Genomic DNA, 23127 nt, shown 5'->3' with positions numbered 1-23127 from the left:
ATCCCACACGTATGGGTTTGATGAAAAAAATTTTTTTGAGTTTCCGTTCTAAGTATGGGGAACCCCAAAAAAAAATTTTATTTTTCTATCATTGTGTGAAAATCTTAATGCGGTTCACAGAATACATCTACTTACCAAGTTTCAACAGTATAGTTCTTATAGTTTCGGAAAAAAGTGGCTGTGACATACGGACGGACAGACGGACAGACGGACAGACAGACAGACAGACATGACGAATCTATAAGGGTTCCATTTTTTGCCATTTGGCTACGGAAACCTAAAAAGAGATCAACATTATCGACCGACAATATGACAGAAAAAGTTACATATGTCACCGGTTTCAATCGTTTCTTCCCCCCACTGTACGCCGCGCAACCATGACTTTGAAAACGTTCCGCGCTTTCTTTCAGTACAGTTTCAGTCTCGCTTTGACCACGCACCGACCGCGTCGCGCAGAACGTACGCACACACGCACGCACGCAGAACTACGCACGGTGGGTTGGACGCGGAATGAGCGAAAATCGCAAGACGGAGGCCACTCCGTTTGAGGATGCCCTGGATAAGACGGGTAAGTCAGAACCACCAACCTCCAGTTTGAGACTGACATATTGGCTAGCGTGTGCGTAACTTACTTCCTATACATCTCGCTCACGCAAATATACCAGTATTACGAGCGACACACTAGAAGTATATACGCAGACGTTAGGGAATATGTCAGTGTCAAGCTCGTGGTAAGGCTACAGGAAGAGACTATGACATGACGAATTTTTAAACACGCAAAATAGAAATTCAACTATAAAGATAACTGTTCCAAATTTTTTGTATAGATCTACGTCATACGGCCTCTTAGAAAAACGCATTTAAAATGCATTTAACCGATTTGCAAGACCGAAGTGATACCATAAAAGCTCCGTGACCAAAGTTTTGTGCGGGGCTTGTAAAAATATATCGAGCGTCGATCAATCCTTATATGTACATAGGAAAAGAAATGTCCCGAAATTTCCTTACTTTTTTCGTTCCTTCCATTCCATTACCGACTCATAAGTATGACGTCTATGAATAACTAAGTATCTACTAGTATTAAATGTAAAAAGTGGTAATAAAACAAATTAAAACCCGTACTCACAAAAATGCCTTACATCATTTTGAAAAAGAGCTGACACTCTTCAAACTGTTGGTTCGTTTTCTATCAAACATAGCTGAGTACCGCCGCAAGGAAACTCGCTTTTCACTTATAAAAAACCGCATTGAAATCGGTATATCCGTTTATCGGACAGATACACAGAAAGACCTGTTCCAGAAAGACAAATTAAATAGACATGGGCGTCAAACGTACTTACTTACCCCTCTTTTTGCGGCGGGTGTTAAAAATTGCACCATTCATAAACCCGGGGATAACCGGTTAAACCTGGAGTTACCATGGTTACCAGTACAATTTAACACTGGGTTAACGGTTTAACCGGTTAACCCCGGGTTAGTGGTTAGTGGGATGGTGCAAGTGTTCCTGAGGAATTGGCCTGAAGTTAGACGGATCAAAATGTTAAATGTGTTCGAAGAAAACTTGTCATACCTACTCGTATTTATATTTTTTGAACGTCTTGATTGTCCACAATGCTTCCATTAGCCTTACGGCCTATAACGCAAATTGATTAACCGATCTGTTTTGATGCCGTCGAAAGTTCCAGAACGGTCCGGAGAATGGCATTTAGAGCTCTGGAACATGTTTTTGACTTGGAGGATATAATCAAACGGAGACGCCATGTCTGTAATTTTCTGTACAAAACAGTCTGCCGATTTTTGCGGGGGAGGGGAACGTCAAATGTATGCGTAACGTAAAAATAGCCATGTCAGATAAACGTCAGTCCATACATTGTGTATGACCGTTGGCCGCCTATTTTCGACAGAGGGGAAAGCCTGTTAATGGCTACTCCGTTTAGTTGTATCCTCCAAGGTTTTTGAGTATGATGTGTGCTCCCCTTTGTTTCCCATAAAGTTGCAAGTCATAATGTATTGTTTGTCATATTATCATTAGTCCTAAAACTGAAACCGTTAAGTTTTCAGGATTTTCGTAAGGTTGTCATATAGATAGGTTAGGTTAGGTTTGTTTTATGCCAATCCTGAAAAGTTACGCGTTTCTGAACCAAATAAATTATGATCAACGAAAATGCGGGCAAACAAATAAATTATGACTTAAAACTTTTTGGGAAACAATAAAGACCCGTGTGTATTTTTAAACTTGACTGTCAGTAAGTAAGCAAGAGACAGCATGCTTAAAAATCAATTTTACAGTACATATGGGGGCTACTTTTCCGCACTAATGCGTAAAATAGCACTTTTCGTGCGTATGTCGAAACTTTAAAGTAGTGCCATATGTACTGTAAAACGTTGTTCGATACACGCAGTGGCGGATTTCCCATAAGGCACAGTAGGCTCGAGCCGAGGGCGGCGAGATATTAGGGGCGGCAAATTGTGGCAAAAAAATCGCTGATACAAGAAATAACACAAAATTAGGCCAGGCAACGAATTCTCAAAAAAAGGTATAGAGAGAAATGCTTGGAACACAATTTTTGACTTCGTAACTTTGTTTGAACTAGTTAGGAGGAGAACATATCAAAAGTCCCCGGCCGTAGCACTTGAGCCGGGGGAAGAGGGAGGTTTGAAGGTCCTATTTTTCGGTTTTTCGCTTATATCTCGGAAACGGTATACACCCACTTGCCAGAATTTCATTTGCCATTATTTCATCTGCCATAATAGTCAACAGCCATTATATTGTTTCCCATAATTACATATGCAATACTTATTGTTTACTATATTAGTCACGTGCCAGAAACTTTGTTTGTTTTGTAGCCATAATAAAATTTGCCATTCAAATTGCTTCCCAGGAAGTAGGTTAGGTTAGGTTAGAATTGTGACCTCCTACAAAATAAAACGGCTACAAGAAAGTAGGTTAGATTAGGTTAGAACTGTGAACAAGCGAGCGAGCGAAGGGAGCGAGCAAGACTTTCCGGGGCACTCCGACTCGGATAGGTTAGGTTCAGAAGTCGATGTTAGGTCTTTTTTTTTGCGCGCCTTGCTCCGGCTCTTAGGGCGAACTGCGTAATCGTAATCGTATGCCAGAATTATAGTGACTAGATAGATTCAGGGAAAAACCATTATTTAGTATGGCGTTGAAATATTCTATTAAATAGTATTATTACAATTAATAATATTCTGAAATCTAATAATCGGGTAAACAAAGAGTATGTCACATCATTTTTATGGTAAACAAACAATTCGGGCAAATAAAATTCGGGCATATGAGTATTATTTTATACAATTTTCGGACAAACAATAGACAACCCTCGGAAACTATGCGTTCTAACGACTCATCATTGTACAAAATGAAAGCTGATTAAATTTGCTACAAGTTTTATTTAGTACAGTTTATCGATATCTTGAGGGCCCTCCACAGTTGTACGCGAATCGCGGCGCGAAGCCGCGAACGCGAGTGTGGCGTCGATTTCACAGATTGTTCACGCCTTCGCGCCTTGTTCCCCGTTTTTTGTCGGTTTTTCGGCCAGCGTCAAAGGAGGCGCGAAGCGCGAACTTGCAAGACTCCACAATACACACTATTTTGGCTCATCAGTTGCAAGATAAATATTAATTCTATTATACATAGCGGCTATATTTTACGGTTTTACAACAAAACAAAATGGAAAAATAGCTACAGCAAGTATGATGCCTTAGATAAATGACAGTTAAACTCGATAAGCTGATGCTTTTCAGCCATCTTGGCCTGAACTAAACTGCGAAATCACCGAGAAGTTTGCGAGTGTGGAGTCATACGTCAACGTCGCGATATGTTCGCTCGGCGAAATCGCGCCGCGATTCACGCACAATAGTCTGGAGGGGGGCTTGTATAGGGCCCTCCACACTCGTGCGCGAATCGCCGCGAACGCGAGTGTGGAGTCGATTTCGCAGATCTGCTACACTGTTAAAATCTTTCAGGTTCCTTTTCTCGTGAGCATCGTGAATATTATTGATGGAAATTTAATGCAAAATTATAGACATTCAAGAGCAAGAACAGAGTCCAAACAAAGTTAATAAGTTAAAAATGTGTCCCAAGCCCATTACCCTCTATACCTTTTCCTTGCCTGACCTAAATGTAGTCAATATGATGGGTGCTGATGCTGAAGGGGCGGCTACAGGGTCTGAGCCTAGGGCGGCAAAGACTGCAAATCCGCCACTGGATACACGTGCGAATAGGTAATGCGTGCGAACTGCGAACAGGTAAAATTCGCAACTCGTGTCGATTTAAAACACTCCCTTCGGTCGTGTTTTATTTATCGCCACTCGTTTCGAATTTCCACTTTTTCATTTATATTTTTAATCTATCTCATAAAAAAAAAACCTAATCCACCATACCATAACATAAACAAAGCATGTTGAAGAATTTTGTCCGCTACAGAAATTATGCGATAAGGTGTAACACTCGTACACGCAATAAAACACGCCAATTGCCCTGATTCGTTCAAGGTGTCATGTTATTTGAGATTTAGTAAAACTGTTTATTGTACAAAAACACGTATTACAAGTAACATTCAAATAGAAAAAGCGAAGTACTAAGACGAACTTATCCAGTTGCGTAACTAGGGGGGGGGGGGCACGTGCCCCGGGCGCCGTCCAAGGGGGGGGCGCCAAAATGGGCAAAAGACCTCCCATAGAAAATGGACCAGCAAAAATGTAGGAAACAGTCAAATTTTTTTTTCGCGACTTAGGGGTTGGTCTCATAGTAAAAATTGCTCAGTATAATCCCAAAACCTCCCTGGCAACGGGAATGCAGTTATTTTTTAGCCACCCTGTATACAGGGTGGTCCAAACCTTGACATCCAAAAAATTTTTTTTTAATCCTCGTCGTTGGTTATCAGAATATATCCCATGTATGTTAGCCGATTTTTCGTAGTTTTCGAGTTTATTAACTTTTAACTTTTGTTAAGAAATTCCGGGGTGAAGCTTTGCGTTGCTTTTATGCCTTCTAATAATTGTTCGTGGTATTTGCACTGATAACATGAAATAGCGACGGGGAAATGACCCCATAAAATAATAGTAGAAATAACAAAAGAGGATTTTTATAATGAATTACTAATTTGGAAGCTTTCCATCTCAGTTCCTTTGACCGGCGACTCTGACAAATTATGACTATTAAGTATCACTTTTTTGACCTTTTAAAAATACGTAGGGTCTAGCAGTTTCTAAAATAACCAAAACTCCTTGAAATCGCTTGTATTTTTTATTTATTTAGGTAAGAGCAACATCTAAGCTTGCTTGCATGTTGCAGGCAAGCATGCTTGACCGTAAAAGTTTGTCTTTTTTTTCCCAACTCAGCCAAGTGAGGATGCTGATTTTTTTTAGCAACTGCGCCGTTTGTGAAGGATTATGTTACAAAAAGAAATGTTCAAAAAAGTTCAATAGTTTTTTTTAATAAATAATTGCTTCACCCCGGAATTTTTCAACAAAAGTTAAAAGTAATAAAAACAAAAATCATAATTCGAAAAAAACGAAAAGTCGGCTAACATACATATTCTGATAGCCCACAGCGTGAGGAATCTTAAAAAAAATTTTTGGACGGCAAGGTTTGGACCAACCTGTATAACACATGCCGTGCCAACATCGCTCGTTCTGTGATACTAGAATGCCGTGAAAAGGTATTGAGAGCATTCTATCCAGAGTTTCGGTGTGGGATCGGGAGAATTTAGTCCAATTCAATCCCACCAAGGCTCAATTTTGCGCGTTTACCGCTAAGAAAACCTCATTTTTCAAGGCACAACCCTTCCCATGTCAGGGAGTATTGGGAGCCTCGGTGTTGACATCTCCATCAGTAACGTCCAATAATTTCGTTGCCACCTTGCTGGGTAGGCTGCGCTCGTATCCAAAAAACTCGGTGTACTCAATAAAGGGAGGCGATACTTTACTCTGGGGCAGACAGATCCATAGGCGTACCCACGGTGGGGCAAGGTGGGGCAGTTGTCCCACCCTGGTCTCTGACCATAAGCTAAGAATCTCTGTTTTAACCGTACCCTGTTACAACGTCCCCAGCCTCCCCTACTTCTGCCCCACCCCTTAAAAAATGCTGCGTACGACCATGGACAGATCCCATATAATGAGTACTGCTGTCACCTTTGTGCAGGAGCACCTAGATGCCACCTTAGTCCCTTCAAATCAGTCCAAAGGCGCGCTATGAATAGTCTACGATCCCAAACTTACAAGCGATATTGAATCTTCAAGTCTAAGGAGATCTCCAAAAAAGAAGTTTATAAGTTTTAAAATGGTCGGCAACGCGCATATAACGCCCCTGGAGTGTAGAGTGTAGACGTCCATAGGATGCGGTGACCGCTTACCATCAGGTGAGTCGTAAGCTTGTTAGCCACCGATGGACTAAAAAAACACTTATTTGTCTAAATCAAAAGTAAACTTTAATAAGTAAAAAGTAACCCTTTCGTTACTTCATTTCGTTTGGGGGGGGGGGGGGGGGCGCAAATTTGGTGCCTGCCCCGGGCGCCATATCCTCTAGCTACGCCACTGAACTTATCCCTTTGAGGCATCTCTTCCAGTTAGCCTTCTAGTATAAGAGAGGAGAAAGTGAATAGAGGGTGAGAAATGCAGTAATATTATGTATAGCTATGGGCGCCGCGCCGTCAGACCGCGGCACGCCGCCGCCGCCGCCTGACCAAAGCCCGGCTTGACGCCGTGCACTCCAGCGCCAACTAGCGGGAGTTACGGGTCGCTATCGGAGCGCATCAGACTTCAATATAATATCTAGTTACGATAGATATGTGGATAGAATTCGACAAATAGCGCATTATTAATATTTCAATTCATACATTAGACTAGCGCGTTAAAAAACGAGTTTATCTTTGCCTCCAGGTCCTTCAAAAAAGTAGGTACATAGTTGCCAAAGCATAGTTGCTGCACATTGGTAGGATTTGCGAGAAGTTAGAACACCTTCCTTCGGGAACTCGTGCGTTCGGGTCTCTTGTCAAAGCTATCCAGGGGAATTACTGCATGCCATCTTTTCCGTCTCTGCATATGGGAAATGGGTAAGCTCTTTGCGTCCAACTCGACACTGGATGACGGGAGAGCCGCGCCGCTAATATATCGCAGTGGGAGAGCTGTATAGCGGATGTCCGGTTAATTCAACCAATTAAAGCTCAGTGCGTAAAGCACTTCTTTAATTCGACGACATCTCGAGTGAAGTTGAGTTCTGCGGCCTTTTAAAGGGTCATGCCAAATTAGTCTCAAAAATGCATCGGTGTGCTCAACTGCTCAACAGATCGAGATAGTATTTCACACTGGCCCACCTCCTACAGCTTTAATAAGGCCAGTGCCAAGCTTTGCCCACACATTGATTACTGTTCTCATCAGTGCGCAGGGGCACCCCACTACTAGCTTCTCCCTCTGGGCTGCATCCAACGAAGAGTGACAAATTGGCAGTTGCCATCGTAATAATTCAGATGGGCTTGATTCCTATGCGCTGCGTACAGATGTAGACTCGCTTTGCATTTTCCATAGCATGTACCTAGACCTACTTGTACAACGGGGAGTGCTCCGAGGAATTTGTTTCCCTGCCGCTTCTTTCCGCGATCGCCCTTCGCGACAAGATTTATCCCATCAAAAACATTACATGTAAAAAGGTGCCAGTCTCGCACCGCTTTTACTACAAAAAAGTTTTGAGATATAATGTGAAACCAAGTCGGTTATTTTAATCAGTGCCAGGGGGTGTTAAAACCGTATCAATAAGATATTTTTAATTTGTAATACATATAATGAAACTTCCTACGTCGCACAGCTAAACTGTGAAATGTGAATTGTGGAGTAAGCGTGCGGTATTTCCGGACCTTCAAACCTTCAAGAAAAGAGCGTATTCTCATATTAAAGGCCGGCAACGCACTTACTCGAGACGGTAATCGCTTACTGTTAGGTTTTCGTCTGCTCGTTTGCCTCGTATATCATAAAAAAATAATGATTTTAAGGAGCCATAGGCATCCAAGGTCATCAAAATCCATGGCCACGCCGCTGGCGTCACGCCGCCGCCGGCCTCTATTTGCCGGCGCGCCGCCGCTGCGATTTTAGGGGTCGACGCCCATCTCTAATTATGTACAACAAAGTACCAGAAAGACACATAATATAAATACATAGGTAGGTACATAATTTAAAGGATAAACATAAATTAAGTAAGTACTTACACAAAAAGAAATGGGGGCTCCGTCGTGCAGAAAAATTTGTTGAAACCTACATTAAAAATATTAAAAAGTATTAAAAAGTAAACCTCAATTTAAAAAAAAATTACGCGAATACTTACTAGAAACACAAAAACGAAGTGCTTAAACTAACCTCACCTCTCACACCATTACCTGCCGTTACCTGCCGTTACCTATCGCTGCCTGTCCACTTGCGTTCACATCATATAAATCTTATAATATTAAATTATTAACAAGTAAGTACTAACTTATGCGTCATACTTTGTACCCACACCGTTACGCGACACATATTATGTAAGTAAATTTTATTTTTTCAAATATTTATAGTATCTACAAATACAAATATATAAATATATATATCGACTGGCGCTGCACTGGTCGTTCATTACTGTAGGTTTATTTAATAAACCTACAGTAATGAACGACCAGTGCACGTTGATCTTCCGTCAGAACCTTAAATAAACTTTATTTAAGGTTCTGACGGAAGATCAGCGCTGCGGTCTCCGCAGTATCTATGCTGAGTCAGCGCCTATTCTTTACCACAACACATGACCCTCTACTTAGGTAAAATAAATATGTAAATTGCTATTACTGCTATTAGTGTCAAATTGTATGTTGCTTTCTTCTTTTTGTCTCTTTTCAACTTTATTTTTGTCTCTTGTTATTATTTATTGTGTCACAAAACATGTAAGTTCTGGTTGAATAAAGATTTTATCTATCTATCTATCTATCATTAGGGACACTAAGCACACTAAGTATCTCATAACAAAATAACTTGAGTGATATAACCTGCGCACTGCACACTCAACCCGTATTTGATCACTATTAGGACCGAACACTGTTTGGCTTTCAATTATATTTTGTTCCTTACAAATATACCTACTTATTTTCCCTGTCTGTTGTCTACGGACGATTTCATATAATGGGGCCTATAACATAAGCAAAAAATTAAATAAAAAATATTTGTTCAGCTACTTTTAAAAATGACTTGTTTTGATTTTTAAAGTACTTACTTACACATTAAAGTTTATTCTAACGCGCAATGTAAATATTGCGAATTTTGTCATGTTTAAGCGTGACAGTCTATTATGTCACGATTGTACGAGTATAAAATAGTATTAAAAATAAGTCGGGCGTTACATTAGACATATAAACAACCCGTATAGCATATCAAGTCGTGGCGGGCACGAAATATACTGACTTTATATCAAGTCAATGGATGGCAGCGAAAAGGTTAAGTGTAGTGGATTGTCTTGGCTATGCGCTTCGCGTTAAATGATTCTCGGAAAAGACTGTTTGAACAGTATGTATGGTACATAACAGAAATTGCCATCTTTTCTAAGAATCCGTAGTGTCGCGGTCTAAACACTGTTTCGTAGAAATAAGAAAGTGTCAGGTCATATATCAATTTTTTCAACGTTTTACTGCAATCTGTAAGACCTTGAGTTTCTCCAGTTATACCTACACTACACGTTGTTTTTCAATTATATTCGTACATAGTATAAAACAAAGTCGCTGCCCGCAGACAGTCTGTGCCTATGTATGCTTAGATCTTTAAAACTACGCAACGGATTTTGGTGCGGTTTTTTTAAATAGATAGCGTGATTCAAGAGGAAAGTTTATGTACTATTTGTTAACCCGTGCGAAGCCGGGGCGGGTCGCTAGTAATATTATAAATGCGAATGTAACTGTCTGTTACCTATTTAAGGATGACTTACGCTAGACCGGTCCGGAGCTTCGTTTTCTATGGAAAGAACACGTGATCACCGATCAGCCGTCATACAAAATGACATGTCGTACGCCTCGGCCCGGGCCCGGCCCGGTCTAGCGTGAGTCATCCTTTACGCTAATGGCTCCTCTACACGATGGGCCAACGCCGGCCACTCCAAGGGACGCATTTATGCGTTAGAGGGAGCAAGTGATATTGCTATCTCATTCTACCGCGTGGCTGCGTCCCTTGGAGTGGCCGGCGTTGGCCCATCGTGTAGAGGAGCCATAAAACCGCTGAACGGATTAAGATAGTTTGAGACCCAAGAAGGGGAGAGATTTCTAGAGATAGAATGTTATAGCTTTTGAGCGTACTTACTGACTATCTATTCAAAGAATTTCCATGAATCATGACTAGCATTTTAACCGAATACAAACTATCAAAAAAAGTGATAGACTCGTTCCTAAATTTGCAATACAAACAAAACATTTAATTTGGCAGTATTCAAGTATATAAATTGATAGTTCAGCTGTTGTTCATTAAAGCTTCTTTTGAACTAGAACATCTTCTTATCACTAGCATAGTTCAGGCGAGTTTATTGCGACCAGTATAAGCCCATTTTCTTCATAGATCAACATTTCATCTTTCTCTTTTACTCCAATTAAGACGTAGTTAGTGTGACAGAGAAAGATGTCCGCAATTTACGAACTTCGGTGTTCGCGGTAGGGTAGGCCCTCGGGAGTCAGGCGCGTTTTCAGGTTACATTAGGTATGTATATTTATTTGTCAGTGCCAAAGAGGCAAGCTTCGGCGATGAATCAAGCGCGTCTTAAGAGTCAAAGCAATTTTGAACCTTATTTAAAGTAGTTACATTCCATATTCAAATAGCAGTACCATCAATGAACGTACAGAGTCGCGCTTCAGCACTGCCATTTAAATATGAAATGTATCTACTGTACAAAAGGTTCAAATTTGTTTGACGCCTGATATGAATCCATAAAGGCCATGTTACACTGGTTACAATTCCACTAACGCTCGCGTACTACTTAAACTTCAATTGGGAGCAAATGCACACAAACACACAACGGTGCTGCGTGATGCTTAGAACAATGAAACAATGTCGAGTTTATTATGTTAGGCGATATTGTTAGTCATGTAAATAAAAGTTTAAATAATTATTTTGTTTTACGGAAGGACTTTTAAACCTGACAGAACCATAAAGAGCGATCTCAAGCTTCATAGCGGCCACTAGCGGCCCCTTGAATGTACCAAAACGTGTGGTTAGAGACTGCTGAAAGCTGTATTCAGGAGATACGGTGGGTGATTATATTATATGTGGCATTATCTATGAAAAGGGACCTTATTGTCGATGGTGCTTACGCCGCACAACGTCGCGCGGCATTGTATTTATATCGGAGCATCGTTAATAATGGCGTAAGCGCCATCGACAATAAGATCCCTTTTCATAGATAACGTCACACATTAGTACTTCCCACTTGTTTCAATTTGCTTGTAGATTCAACAGGGAGAATGGTAAATTGGTAAATGCAATTAAATTTTCGGTGCTGACGGAAAAATAGAAAATAGAAATAGAATACCTAAGGTATGGAAAATAGGTATCTATATATTTTATTTAGCGTAAAACATTATATAATTATACCATATGTGATATTTTACCTAATAATTATTCAAGATGTATGTTAATTTATTGTTTTGTGTTTTGTATCGGAAATGAAAGCATTATTTTAAACAAAACAAAACAACACATTATTTGAAAGCGTGCTACTCATACCATTAAATCTCTATTTAAGAAATAATTAAAATTTGATACTTTTATTTGCAGGGAACGGAATATACAACATTCTACTAGTGATCACATGCGCGTGGATCCTATTGGCTATCGGCGTGGACCTCTTCGGGTTCAGTTTAGTGGTAGCTACGGCCTGTGACCTGAACCTTTCAGTCGCTGAGAAGGGAATATTGACATCACTACCTTTTGTGGGTAAGTCCAATTCGGGGTCCCTTTGTTTCCCATACTTAATGTTTTAAGTCATATATCATTAGTCATAAAACCGTTAACTTCTCAAGATTTTCGTAAGGTTATCCTATAGATAGGTTAGGTTAGATTTGTTTTATGGCAATCCTGAAAAGTGACGCGTTTCTGAACCAAATAAATTATGACTAACGAAAATGCGGGCAAACAATACATTATGACTTAAAACTTTTTGGGAAACAATAGAGACCCGTCTAATTCAACTGCTGCTTGAACCTTCCTCCTATTGAATACATTCTGTGAAATATACCTTTCAATCAAAGAAACCCTAAAATCCTATATTTTACCTACTTTTCATTTCATTGCTGCCTTAATTTTCACTGTCCGAGCCGTATAGTATATATACAATATTTAATGAAGTCTTAGAAGTCTGAAATTTTCCAAATCGCCAGCATTCAAAAAATTTAGACTTAAAAATTGAGAACTTCTTCTTATGAAATTTTGCAATAGATTTATATTTTAATGCAAGAAGGCAATTAATAGGATAAAATACTGACGTATGTTCCAGGTATACTACTAGTATCCTACGTGTGGGGCTATGTGTCCGACACACAAGGCCGGCGGTTCTCACTGGTGCTCTCACTGCTGTCTGCCTTCGTGCTGTCATGTCTCACCAGCGTGTCTCCCAACTGGCTGTTCCTCGGGATGGTCAAGTTTTTGTCCGTCTGCTTGTGAGTCCGCTTAAGATATACACGACGAACTTACGAGGCCTAAGGCCTTTGTACTAGCCAAGCATTACTGTTGTGACATTGCCCCTGCGGCGTTACTCGTATCTGTCAATTTCCATTTTGCCGCGATTATGACGTTCAATTCGTCACTCATTTTAACAAGGATATTGACAGATGCGGAGGCACCAATGTCACGACAGTAACGCAGCTGCAGTCGAGATAGGTAGTTTATGTGTAGCTTTATTATTCATACGCATAACTACTTAAGTAAATATAATTATGTAATTATTCTAATTTATTATTCACATACATTACCAAGACATAACGCCTATTATAGGTATATCTTATTTTACAATCAATTGTAAAGTAAATGGAAACAAATAAATTTTCTGAAAGCCTAATACCGGCCATCAAATTATAATTTAAGATCGTTTGTTCAGTCTATAAATAGCTAAATTATGATGGACATTCCGCACGAGGCCGATTATTTAGCTGGGATATTAATATGACCTTTAATTACTTGGAGCTGATCAGCCTTGCTCAGTGTCAAGTGCATGCATGTTACGTGAGTTGCTTGTATGGCTTCTAGTGGGGAAGTAGATCGTACGAGTGTCGTTTTAGTTCTTCGATTTGTAGACTTAGATTTGTAAGCTTAGAATAAATTTAAAATTGGAAAATTACTGCCTTGGGTGATACTTGAACTCACGGCCCCTGGATCAATACTCCAGCACTCTGCCAACTGAGCCACCAAGACCTCATCCATAACCGGCGAATTTTTCCACCATATGGGTCTACGAGTAGACCAATAGCATCGTTCGCAGACCTTTCTGCTTGTTAAAAATTGACTTTTATTTAAATATTTTTTATGGCGTTATTCATAAACGCCTAGTCAATTCTAACAAACCTTTGATATACAGGATATACTCCTCATTCAAAATCTTCTAAAGAAATTCTAAACTACTATGCTGTCTACAAAGCGCAACACGATATAAGTCACTCGAATCAGGTGTACGCGCAACCAGGAAACTTATGGCATCTAAGTTCTTTTGGCCAGCAATGAACAGAGATACTAATCCTCCCTCTCCACTATTTAACTGATTATATCGCTGTTTACTCTGCTCCTCCTGCCTGGACTCCCATACTACATTTTGTACAAAAAACTAACCTATAATTTAAATATTAAGCATACGCATATTTGTTTCAGCTCATGCGCCGCGAATTCGGCTACATACACATTGGTGGGCGAGTCGTGCATTCGACGTGTGCGCAGCAAATACATGCTGTTGATGACGTGTCTGCTGCTGCTGTCGCCCGCTGCTGCTGCCGGTGAGTTCACCTAATCAATTAGGCCTTAGTCTTCGGAGAAGCGTGTCATTGTATGGAAAAACAAAGGGCCTACCGTAAACATCCAAAAATCGAAAAAGATTACCTGCCTCCCGCCTCTCTATCGCTCTTGCTAATGCGAGCGACAGAGAAGCATGCATATAAAGAAATTTCGAGATTTTCTATGTACTTATCGTAAGTTGTCAACGGGAGACTAAGGCCTAATCAACTCGCTTAAAACTCTTCTCAATCGTTTCTTTTCAAGTAAAGATTCTTCAATTTATGAAAACAATAACGTTGCTGATACTTATAAATTCTTTCCACTGTCAATAAATTATTGTGTGACGTCAAATTCTCATTATTATTACGTCTACCTGACTCATTCAAATTGATTTCTTCTTTACAGTCCTCACGTACCCGACCCTGAAGCTCAAATTCGCAGCCGAGCTCACCTGGCTCCACGTGGTCTTCACCCCCTGGCGTCTCCTCATCATCGTCCTGGCCATCCCCTCTGGCATCGGCGGCTTGGCCATCTACTTCTTCCACGAGAGTCCCAAGTTCCTGGCCAACATTGGCAGGAAGGAAGATGCTTTGGATGTCATGAGGAGCATTTATGCTGTTAATCATAGGTGTGATAGGGACAGCTTTAAGGTGAGTTAGTTTCCTGGACGCTTTACTAAAGTTAACATCCATTCTCCACTCTATGAAATCTAGTATATGTACCCATAATGCAAAGTTGGCTTAGACGGTCTCTACCGGTTTGTTGTAGAGTCTGTGCGGATGGAGAATCTTCTCTTACCGCACAGACTCTATATTAAAATTTGTCTATAATATTCATAACCCTAAAAAGCTTCATTTACTATTAGAGCGGTCAAACTTCGTAAGTTTTAGGCCAATTTTTGCATTTTTGAATTCGGAACTTTCTTTTGTTTCTATAAGAGTTAAAAGGATGAATTTGTACTTGTACAAATACGCGTCACTGGATTATGTACAACAAAACAATAGCTTTGTTGTACATAATCCAGCGACGGAACCAATAGGTTGATTCCCCACATCTCCGCTCCGCTCTGCCTCAGTGGACAGGCAGCCACGAAGTATCCAAAAGCCCAGCCATACAGACGAAACATCCAAAATTTGCCACTAAAATTTGAACCTAAATTATAGGAAATAGAGTTGATTTTGCGTTCTTTGAAAATTTAACGAAAGAAAGCAAAAGCGTCTCTGTTCCAATTGAACATGGTTTAAATTACATCGTACTGAATAGGTACTATAGGTAGAACCTTGGGCCTTAGGAGGATAAATTCTCGATTACAGGTAAAAGCCCTCGAGCTAGGCGAAGAGCCGGCTCGCAAGCAGATGTCCCTCCTCCGCTCCATGTACGAGCAGAGCGCCCCCCTCTTCCGCCCCCCGCTGCTCTGGCGCACGCTGCAGCTCTTCTACATCGTCGCCGTGGTGTACATCACGTGAGAACCAGGTTTTACACATGTATTACGTAACCACTATTGTGATTGGTGCTTCCAGCGGTCACTGAGGGCCAATTTTTAGGGTTTCGTAGCCAAATGGCAAAAAACGGAACCCTTATAGATTCGTCATGTCTGTCTGTCTGTCCGTCTGTCCGTCTGTCTGTCCGTCCGTATGTCACAGCCACTTTTCTCCGAAACTATAAGAACTATACTGTTGAAACTTGGTAAGTAGATGTATTCTGTGAACCGCATTAAGATTTTCACACAAAAATAGAAAAAAAACAATAAATTTTTGGGGTTCCCCATACTTTGAACTGAAATTCAAAATTTTTTTTTTCATCAATCCATACGTGTGGGGTATCTATGGATAGGTCTTCAAAAATTATATTGAGGTTTCTAATATCATTTTTTTCTAAACTGAATAGTTTGCGCGAGAGACACTTCCAAAGTGGTAAAATGTGTGTCCCCCCCCCCCTCCTAACTTCTAAAATAAGAGAATGATAAAACTAAAAAAAATATATGATGTACATTACCATGTAAACTTCCACCGAAAATTGGTTTGAACGAGATCTAGCAAGTAGTTTTTTTTTAATACGTCATAAATCGCCTAAATACGGAACCCTTCATGGGCGAGTCCGACTCGCACTTGGCCGCTTTTTTTAATAAGAGTTAAGGTTAAGCACGGCGTTTGGGGTTATCTCGAACGAACTCGTCTCTCTCTCTATAGCTCTAATATGGAAAATAGAGAGACATTAGCGCTTCGTTCGCTACGGCGCAAACGATTGTCATTTTGGCTAGGCCCCCTGAGCTGTTAGGGCTGTTATTAAGTTTATGGTTTAAGTAAACAATAAAAAAAATTTCCTGTCCCACATAATTTTCGCATGAAGTCTGCTGACTTACAGAGTCATAAATTCTAAAATATCTCAGACACGTGTATTATATAATTTGGACGACCGCCATAGGCAGGGAGCCAAACTCTCGTTTTCACCCAAGTAAACTATAGAATTGGTCTATAAGAGGCAAATCTGTACAATCTTGGCACGGACATAAACGAGATTTGGAAACAAAATAGTTGCTAAGCAAACGAGAGATTTTCGTTATTTACATTTAATTTTGTATTTACTTGCCTAAGGACTAAATTTCTTATTTTATTAAGATTAATTCTTTTTTTTTTCAGTAACAATAGCTTCCTAGTATGGCTACCACAGATCTTCAATCTGGTGATGATGTCCATGGAAACTGGGACGGCGGAGGGCAATAATATCTGCACACTCATCTCACATCGTAACGTCACAAGGAATGTTACTGATAACTACGATAATTCAACGGCGGGTACAGTTGAGATTGTGAGTTTATATTAATTTTTAATAATAAATACATTTAATTGTGACATTCGTATTTAATGATTTACGTAGGTAGGAAAAAGAATGATAGATTTCGTCATAAATAAATTGGTTCAAAATTTGTAGCAGAATTTAGTGTTGCTTGATCGCAAGAGGTTTCTGAGACTACCTACTGGGTTCGATTCCGGGTAGATTAGATTCACAACCATGATTCGCAAATTATGTGTGTGACATCTTTAAAATTATATACACTGTAGTTGTTAATTTTATGGACACCATAAAATACAGAAAATGGAATATTCTATTTGATGTATGGGAAGAAGGCACTTCACAGAAACTTTTAGCATGTAGTTTTGTAGCTTTGGGTAGGATTATTGTAATTAGTCAGCTGTAGGCAGTGTAGTATTGGATTCTATCTGTCCAGAGGAAAATTTTAGATCGGTCTAGTCATGGGCATTTATATTTTTACGTCACCATAATATATTTAACGCTACGCGACGCGACGTAAGTCTACGCGAGGAGAAAATCTCACTTCCTGGCCAAGGCAAGACGTAAAACTTTAGACAAACCACGGGGGGTAATTTGTAAAGCCCCAGATCGCATATTTATACACAAACACCTGCAATCTAGAGCATTCACGAATTCACCTCCCTAGGTATGTAATGTACTATTTCTTTCCAGTCTGCAAACACCTGCCTCGGCTACATAGAAGACAACGTGATCCTCACCCTCATCGCGTCCCAATCCGCCTTCTCCTTCCTAAACTTCATCATCTCCTACCTCCCCAACCACCGCAAGACCGTGCTATTGACGATCTTATCCCTATCGTCTTTGAGTGGAGTTTGCTGTAACCTGATGCCGGAGCCGGTGTCAAGCGTGTTCTTCTTCGTGCTGTTCACGTGTACTTGCCTTGGGATGGGGATATTGGCGTCGTTTTTTGTGGATTTCTATCCGACGTCTTATAGGTAAGCATAATTTTGAAAATAATACATACTAAGATGTACAAATTAGTGTTAAATATATTACTTAAAGCGCAAATTTGACAACAGATTAGCGGACAAAGCCTAGTACCTATCATGTAGTTGCCTACTTATTTACCTACTTTCAGCTCAAAAATCCATTTAACTCAAATCAATCTTTGACTTACCCTAAGTAAATATATTAGTGAATGGCTTTGTACAGATTGACTTTGACCCTAGATATTCTGATGTTAATGTACCTAAATATTTTAAACATTCCTCAAGTTAGTATATTTAAAATGTTTTCAGAGGAATGGTGGCCTGCCTGAGCATAATGGTGGGGCGGAGCAGCACGTTCATCGGTATCAACTTGGTGGGAAACCTCATCTTCCACCACTGCCAAATCACCTTTTATTTCTGGTCGCTACTGGTTTTGAGTAAGTTCAAAAATGTACTAATAAATATACCTATCATCAATAATTGAACGTTTCCCAGCAAAATGTACTCTGCAGGAGTTTGTATATTCCTAAAGGATACAATAGAATACTTAGAGTTAACAGATATAAATAAATTATCCATAGAATGTATTTTTGAAACTTGTGCAATTAAGATTCGTAAACCAAATTTAATATTGATCGTAGTTTATTGGCCAAATAACTCGCGAAGACCCGACTTATTTTTTGAACAATTAGATAAGCTCCTTCAACTCGTAAACATTAAGTACAGTAAAAAAACGTGATTATTGGTGGAGATTTAAATGTTGACGTATTAAAAACAACAACTCTATCTCAAAACTTGTTAAACCTTTTCAGAAACGCAAACTTTCATCAACACGTAAAAGAACCGACTAGAATATCACAGAATTCAAAGACATGTATAGATATTCTATTCACGAACTTTGATATAAATAATATAGGTGTTGACGTCGTTGAGCTTGGCTTTTCGGACCATAGAGGAGTTTTAGTGACCTCACAAAACATAACAGATAAGACAAAATGCGGACGAAGTCAATACTCTTATATGACCCGTATTTATAACGAAAAAAACATATATAATTTTAAAACCGAATTAATTAAATGTTAAAACAACATTAATAAAATAAATAAATCTAAAAACAAATTAAAAACAGTGTGGCAAATCGTGAATGAACAAACAAATAAAACCAAGACAAAAAAAACCGAAAACATGAGCCTAAACATAAATGGTAGTATTACAAACGATCCGCAACTAGTAACGAATACTTTCAATACCTTTTTTGCATCCGTAGGATCAACCACTAGTAATAGTATACCGCGCGGCCGCCCTGTCATTAACCCAACCAGCAACACATTTTTCTTGTCGCCCGTAGATCCCTGTGAGACGTTTAAATATACTAAACAGTTAAAGAATAAAACTAGTCATGGAATTGATGAAATTCCTCCCTCACTTGTCAAATTATGTGCCACTGAGTTGACAAATCCTCTCACGGACCTTATAAACCAGTCCTTTTCCTCAGGAATATTCCCAGAAAGCCTTAAAATCTCACTAATAAAACCAATATTTAAAAAGGGAGACCTTTCAGACACCCAAAATTATCGACCCATTGCTTTGCTCAATACCTTTTCGAAGATCTTTGAATCTATCATGACTAACCGACTTACATCCTTTTGCAACAAATTTAATGTGTTTGATGAACGACAATACGGATTCAGGAAACAAAGATCTACCACACTAACAGTATATAAATTTGTTCAAGAAGCGTTAAAATTAATTGATAATAAGAAATATGCGTTCGGGTTGCTGCTAGACATGAGCAAAGCATATGATCGAGTTCGACATGACATACTCCTAAATAAACTATACGGAATTGGTATTCGTGGTACTGCGCATAAATGGTTTACCTCTTACCTAATGAACCGCCAACAAATAGTCGAAATAGAATTCTACAATGACAATACTAAAACACTATCTAAAGTTCGGTCTTCCACTATAAACACAACTTGTTCTATCCCACAAGGTAGCGTGCTGGGCTGCATCCTTTTTATACTATATATTAATGACTTACCAAAATTACTTAATACTAATATCAAATCCCTACTCTATGCAGATGATATTTCTATCATATTTCCCAGCGCGAACACCACTGAAGTTACGACCACCTTAGACACAATATTTAATACTATTTTACCTTGGCTTAAAGAACATAATCTAATTATAAATCTGCAGAAAACTAACTTAATTCAATTTAGACCCTACCAAAGATTGGCTTTACAAATAAATTACTCATACCAATCACAAAATCTAGAACTTACCAGCACTTGCCCACTACTTGGCTTCAGCATCGACGAAAACCTTAACTGGAAAGCCCACATTGATAAAATCTCTGTCAAATTATCCAGATTTGCTTATGCTCTCAAACAAATATTAATAAATACCAACTTAAAAGCTGCTATATGTGCTTATCATGCTTTTGCCCAGTCATGGCTACAATATGGTATCATTTTGTGGGGCAATAGTGTAAATGCTAATAACCTATTTCTACTACAAAAAAGATGTATACGAGTCCTAACCAAGATAAGTAATAAAGAAAGTTGTAGACCACATTTCACGAAATTAAATATTCTCACCCTTACATCCTTATACATCATGGAAACCTGTAAATTTGTGCGAAAACACGAAAGCTTATTTGTAAAACCCCAAAATCCCAAACCACAACTACATAACTTACGTATCCGCAATAAACTTGTACAAGCAGTTCCCGCTAACCTACATTTCTTCAACAAAGGCCCTTACTCGATGTCCATTCGAATATATAACCAGGTCCCCCAGTACATAAAAAATGAAAATAAATATGATAACTTTGTAAATAAGCTCAAGACTTACCTTTTAACCGAATGCCCATACACTCTGCAAGAGTTTATGGACAATTAATTAGTTTAATTTCCCTTGTATACCTATGTATAATATTATTATGTTGCCACGCCCTTGTAGGGTCCATGCTGTACCTAATCTAAGTTAACACCTGTAATACCATGGATTGCGATTAAATGATTATGATTATGATTATGATAAGGACGATTTTGACGCGTCAAAAAATTTTTTTTCTAGTTTTTCTTAATCAGAATAATGATATTAAAACGATACCGAATATGCCCTTAAACGTACCCCTACTATTTTTTTACATCTTGTATAAGTACTCAAATTATTCAGCCAGTTGCATTTTAAAACGATTTTCTAATTATTTAACGTAATTTTAATTTGTAGTTTAACGTATGTATATGTTAATAATTACTTCAATCAATCTGTTGTTAATGAGCAATCCAAAATTAGAGAAATACTAATTTTGAGTTTCACTGACTTTCTTCTGACATCAAGATGTCACAATACTAATTAGTCGCTGACTCTCGCACTATAATTTCCAGGTAGCGTAGTAGCGGCCTGGTTCCTGCCGCCCGACAAAGTGAAGCCTGAAGTTAAGACGACTGCTATGTAATTATGCACCTTATCGTTATTGAAACAAGGTCTGTCTGTGATTTTAGGATAGTGCCGTTAGTACAATTAAACGCCCTCCAACGAAGGTAAAGCGCTTGATACACGTACAGTCAGCAGCAGAAGTTGCTAAGCGGGCGAGGTATTCAAAATTACCTTGACACGTTCTTATTCTCTCAACAATAAAGTCGCGTCAAGATCATTTTGAACACCTCACCCGCTTAGCAACTTCTGCTGCTGACTGTACCTTACTTAATTCAGTCGTCCTAACTAGGATCCTACCTAAAAGTTAGTTCCTAGTTAGTGCAGTCAGACTATACTTATCAAGTTATTTTTAGGATGCTTAAGAGGAAAGGGTACAACCGCTTCTTCTTCTCGTAGTCCCCATTTTCCTCTCTGAATATTGTCATTATGGAAAATATTATAGGTATTAAAATAATATATTAAGCATAGCTTAGCGATTTCGCATGGGTCCTCCACTTTCGTCTTAATGACATACATATTCTATGGTGATACTGATAAGTCATTTAGGATAATGAATTAAGTAAGGTGTGGTGGCTTTAATGGTGGTCACACACTAGCTGTTATATAACATCGTATGATAGGGACAACATGATAGGATTGATAATGTTTTATTATGTTGTCCCTGTCACACAATGTCTAAATGTTATATCATTTTATAAAAGCCAATGTGGGATCACCATAGGTAATTAAAGATTTTCCTGAATGGGTGTCCTGAAGTAAAATAAGGCAGAATATTGAATATGGATAACGTCAGTAAACTATGACGTCAATAGTTTACGTTAAAAGCTGTGACGTACAATCCAATCCTATGTACGAAATTAAAAACCTACTTATTATTAAGTAGTAAATGTGTAGATTATTAGAGGGACTGGGGGGCCTAGCCAAGTTGACAATCATACTTTGACGAACTCTGATCATTTCCATACATTATTTAACTTTCAATGAGCGTTTTATTATTGGCTAGGCCCCTGGGTGTACTTAAATGGCGTCAGTATTTTAAAATGTGCGCTGTGAATATTTAAGTTTATATTAGCATTGCTGTATATGTAGTTGGGGAATGTAAGATGTCAGAATTTATGCTTATTTTAATTTGTATTTGGAGTACTCGTAAGTACCTACTTAGGGCTAATTTACACGGCGCGTTGTTGGTTACGTCCAATTCAACCGACCGATCAAAACCCGCAATGTAATTGAAACTCGCATGCGAGTTCTCGCATCGTCTAAATGGGCCCTTAATTGTTCGAATGAATTACATATATTTATTGGCTATTGCGTTTGGTACGCTTTATTTATGTAAGTTACGAAGTTTATGGCGAAATATGGCTTAAAAAAACATAACACCGAACTTTTACGTTGCTTTTATTTTAGTTTAACACCTCAAGCGTACCTATTCCAGTTTCAATTTTGATCGTTAATCAGTTACGATGCAAGGAAGACAACGTGAAAATTTAGCCGTTGTCTCTTGGACTATTTAAGTTAATTATATTTTCACCTCAGCAGCTCGAACAAGGGTACTTTGATTCTTAAAAACAGTGAGCAAAATGCGATTTTGCTCACTGAGTGAGACAAAATGACATTCAAGTGACCTTTATAGTCAAATGTCATTTCAACATGCGGGGTCTAATAAAAGTTCGAAATACTTGGGTTCTATTACCTCTGTCCCTTTCACACTGTTAGCAAAAAGAAACAGACAAAAAAAAGTTAAAACGACATTCAACAGTATATTCACGGTTTACCCCCGAAAAACTTCAGACCGCATCGTTCCAAACCACGTACGAGTATGAATTCTTAATAATTAATAAATAAAAATAAAGTTTAAGATTTAATAAAAACTGATAAAATACTATATTTTAGGTATTTTATTGTACAATTAAAATATCGA

The 23127-nt window shown here is 38.9% G+C and overlaps 2 protein-coding genes and 1 non-coding gene across 3 annotated transcripts in view; 1 reads left to right on the top strand and 2 right to left on the bottom strand.

Moving 5' to 3' along the window:
• LOC134662013 (synaptic vesicle glycoprotein 2A-like) overlaps positions 1–23127 on the bottom strand; it is a 93562-nt gene that overhangs the window by 42894 nt on the left and 27541 nt on the right. The gene's annotated exons all lie outside the window — the stretch shown is intronic.
• On the top strand, positions 495–21326 carry LOC134662012 (synaptic vesicle glycoprotein 2B-like). Its single transcript, XM_063518252.1, has 10 exons — positions 495–568; positions 11788–11946; positions 12506–12668; positions 13870–13991; positions 14395–14639; positions 15303–15451; positions 16629–16797; positions 17476–17759; positions 18063–18190; positions 21155–21326. Exons 1-10 carry the CDS (start codon positions 511–513, stop codon positions 21223–21225), a joined length of 1548 nt encoding a protein of 515 aa, XP_063374322.1. The 5' UTR covers positions 495–510; the 3' UTR covers positions 21226–21326.
• Trnan-auu (transfer RNA asparagine (anticodon AUU)) lies at positions 13347–13419 on the bottom strand. The gene has a single exon. It is a non-coding gene; the product is annotated as a tRNA-Asn (tRNA).

Source organism: Cydia amplana, chromosome 2, assembly GCF_948474715.1.
Source record: "Cydia amplana chromosome 2, ilCydAmpl1.1, whole genome shotgun sequence".
In the NCBI taxonomy this organism is placed as follows: Eukaryota; Metazoa; Arthropoda; class Insecta; order Lepidoptera; family Tortricidae; genus Cydia; species Cydia amplana.
The sequence above is the reverse complement of the archived record's forward strand: the minus strand, read 5'-3'. Positions and strand labels throughout refer to the sequence as shown.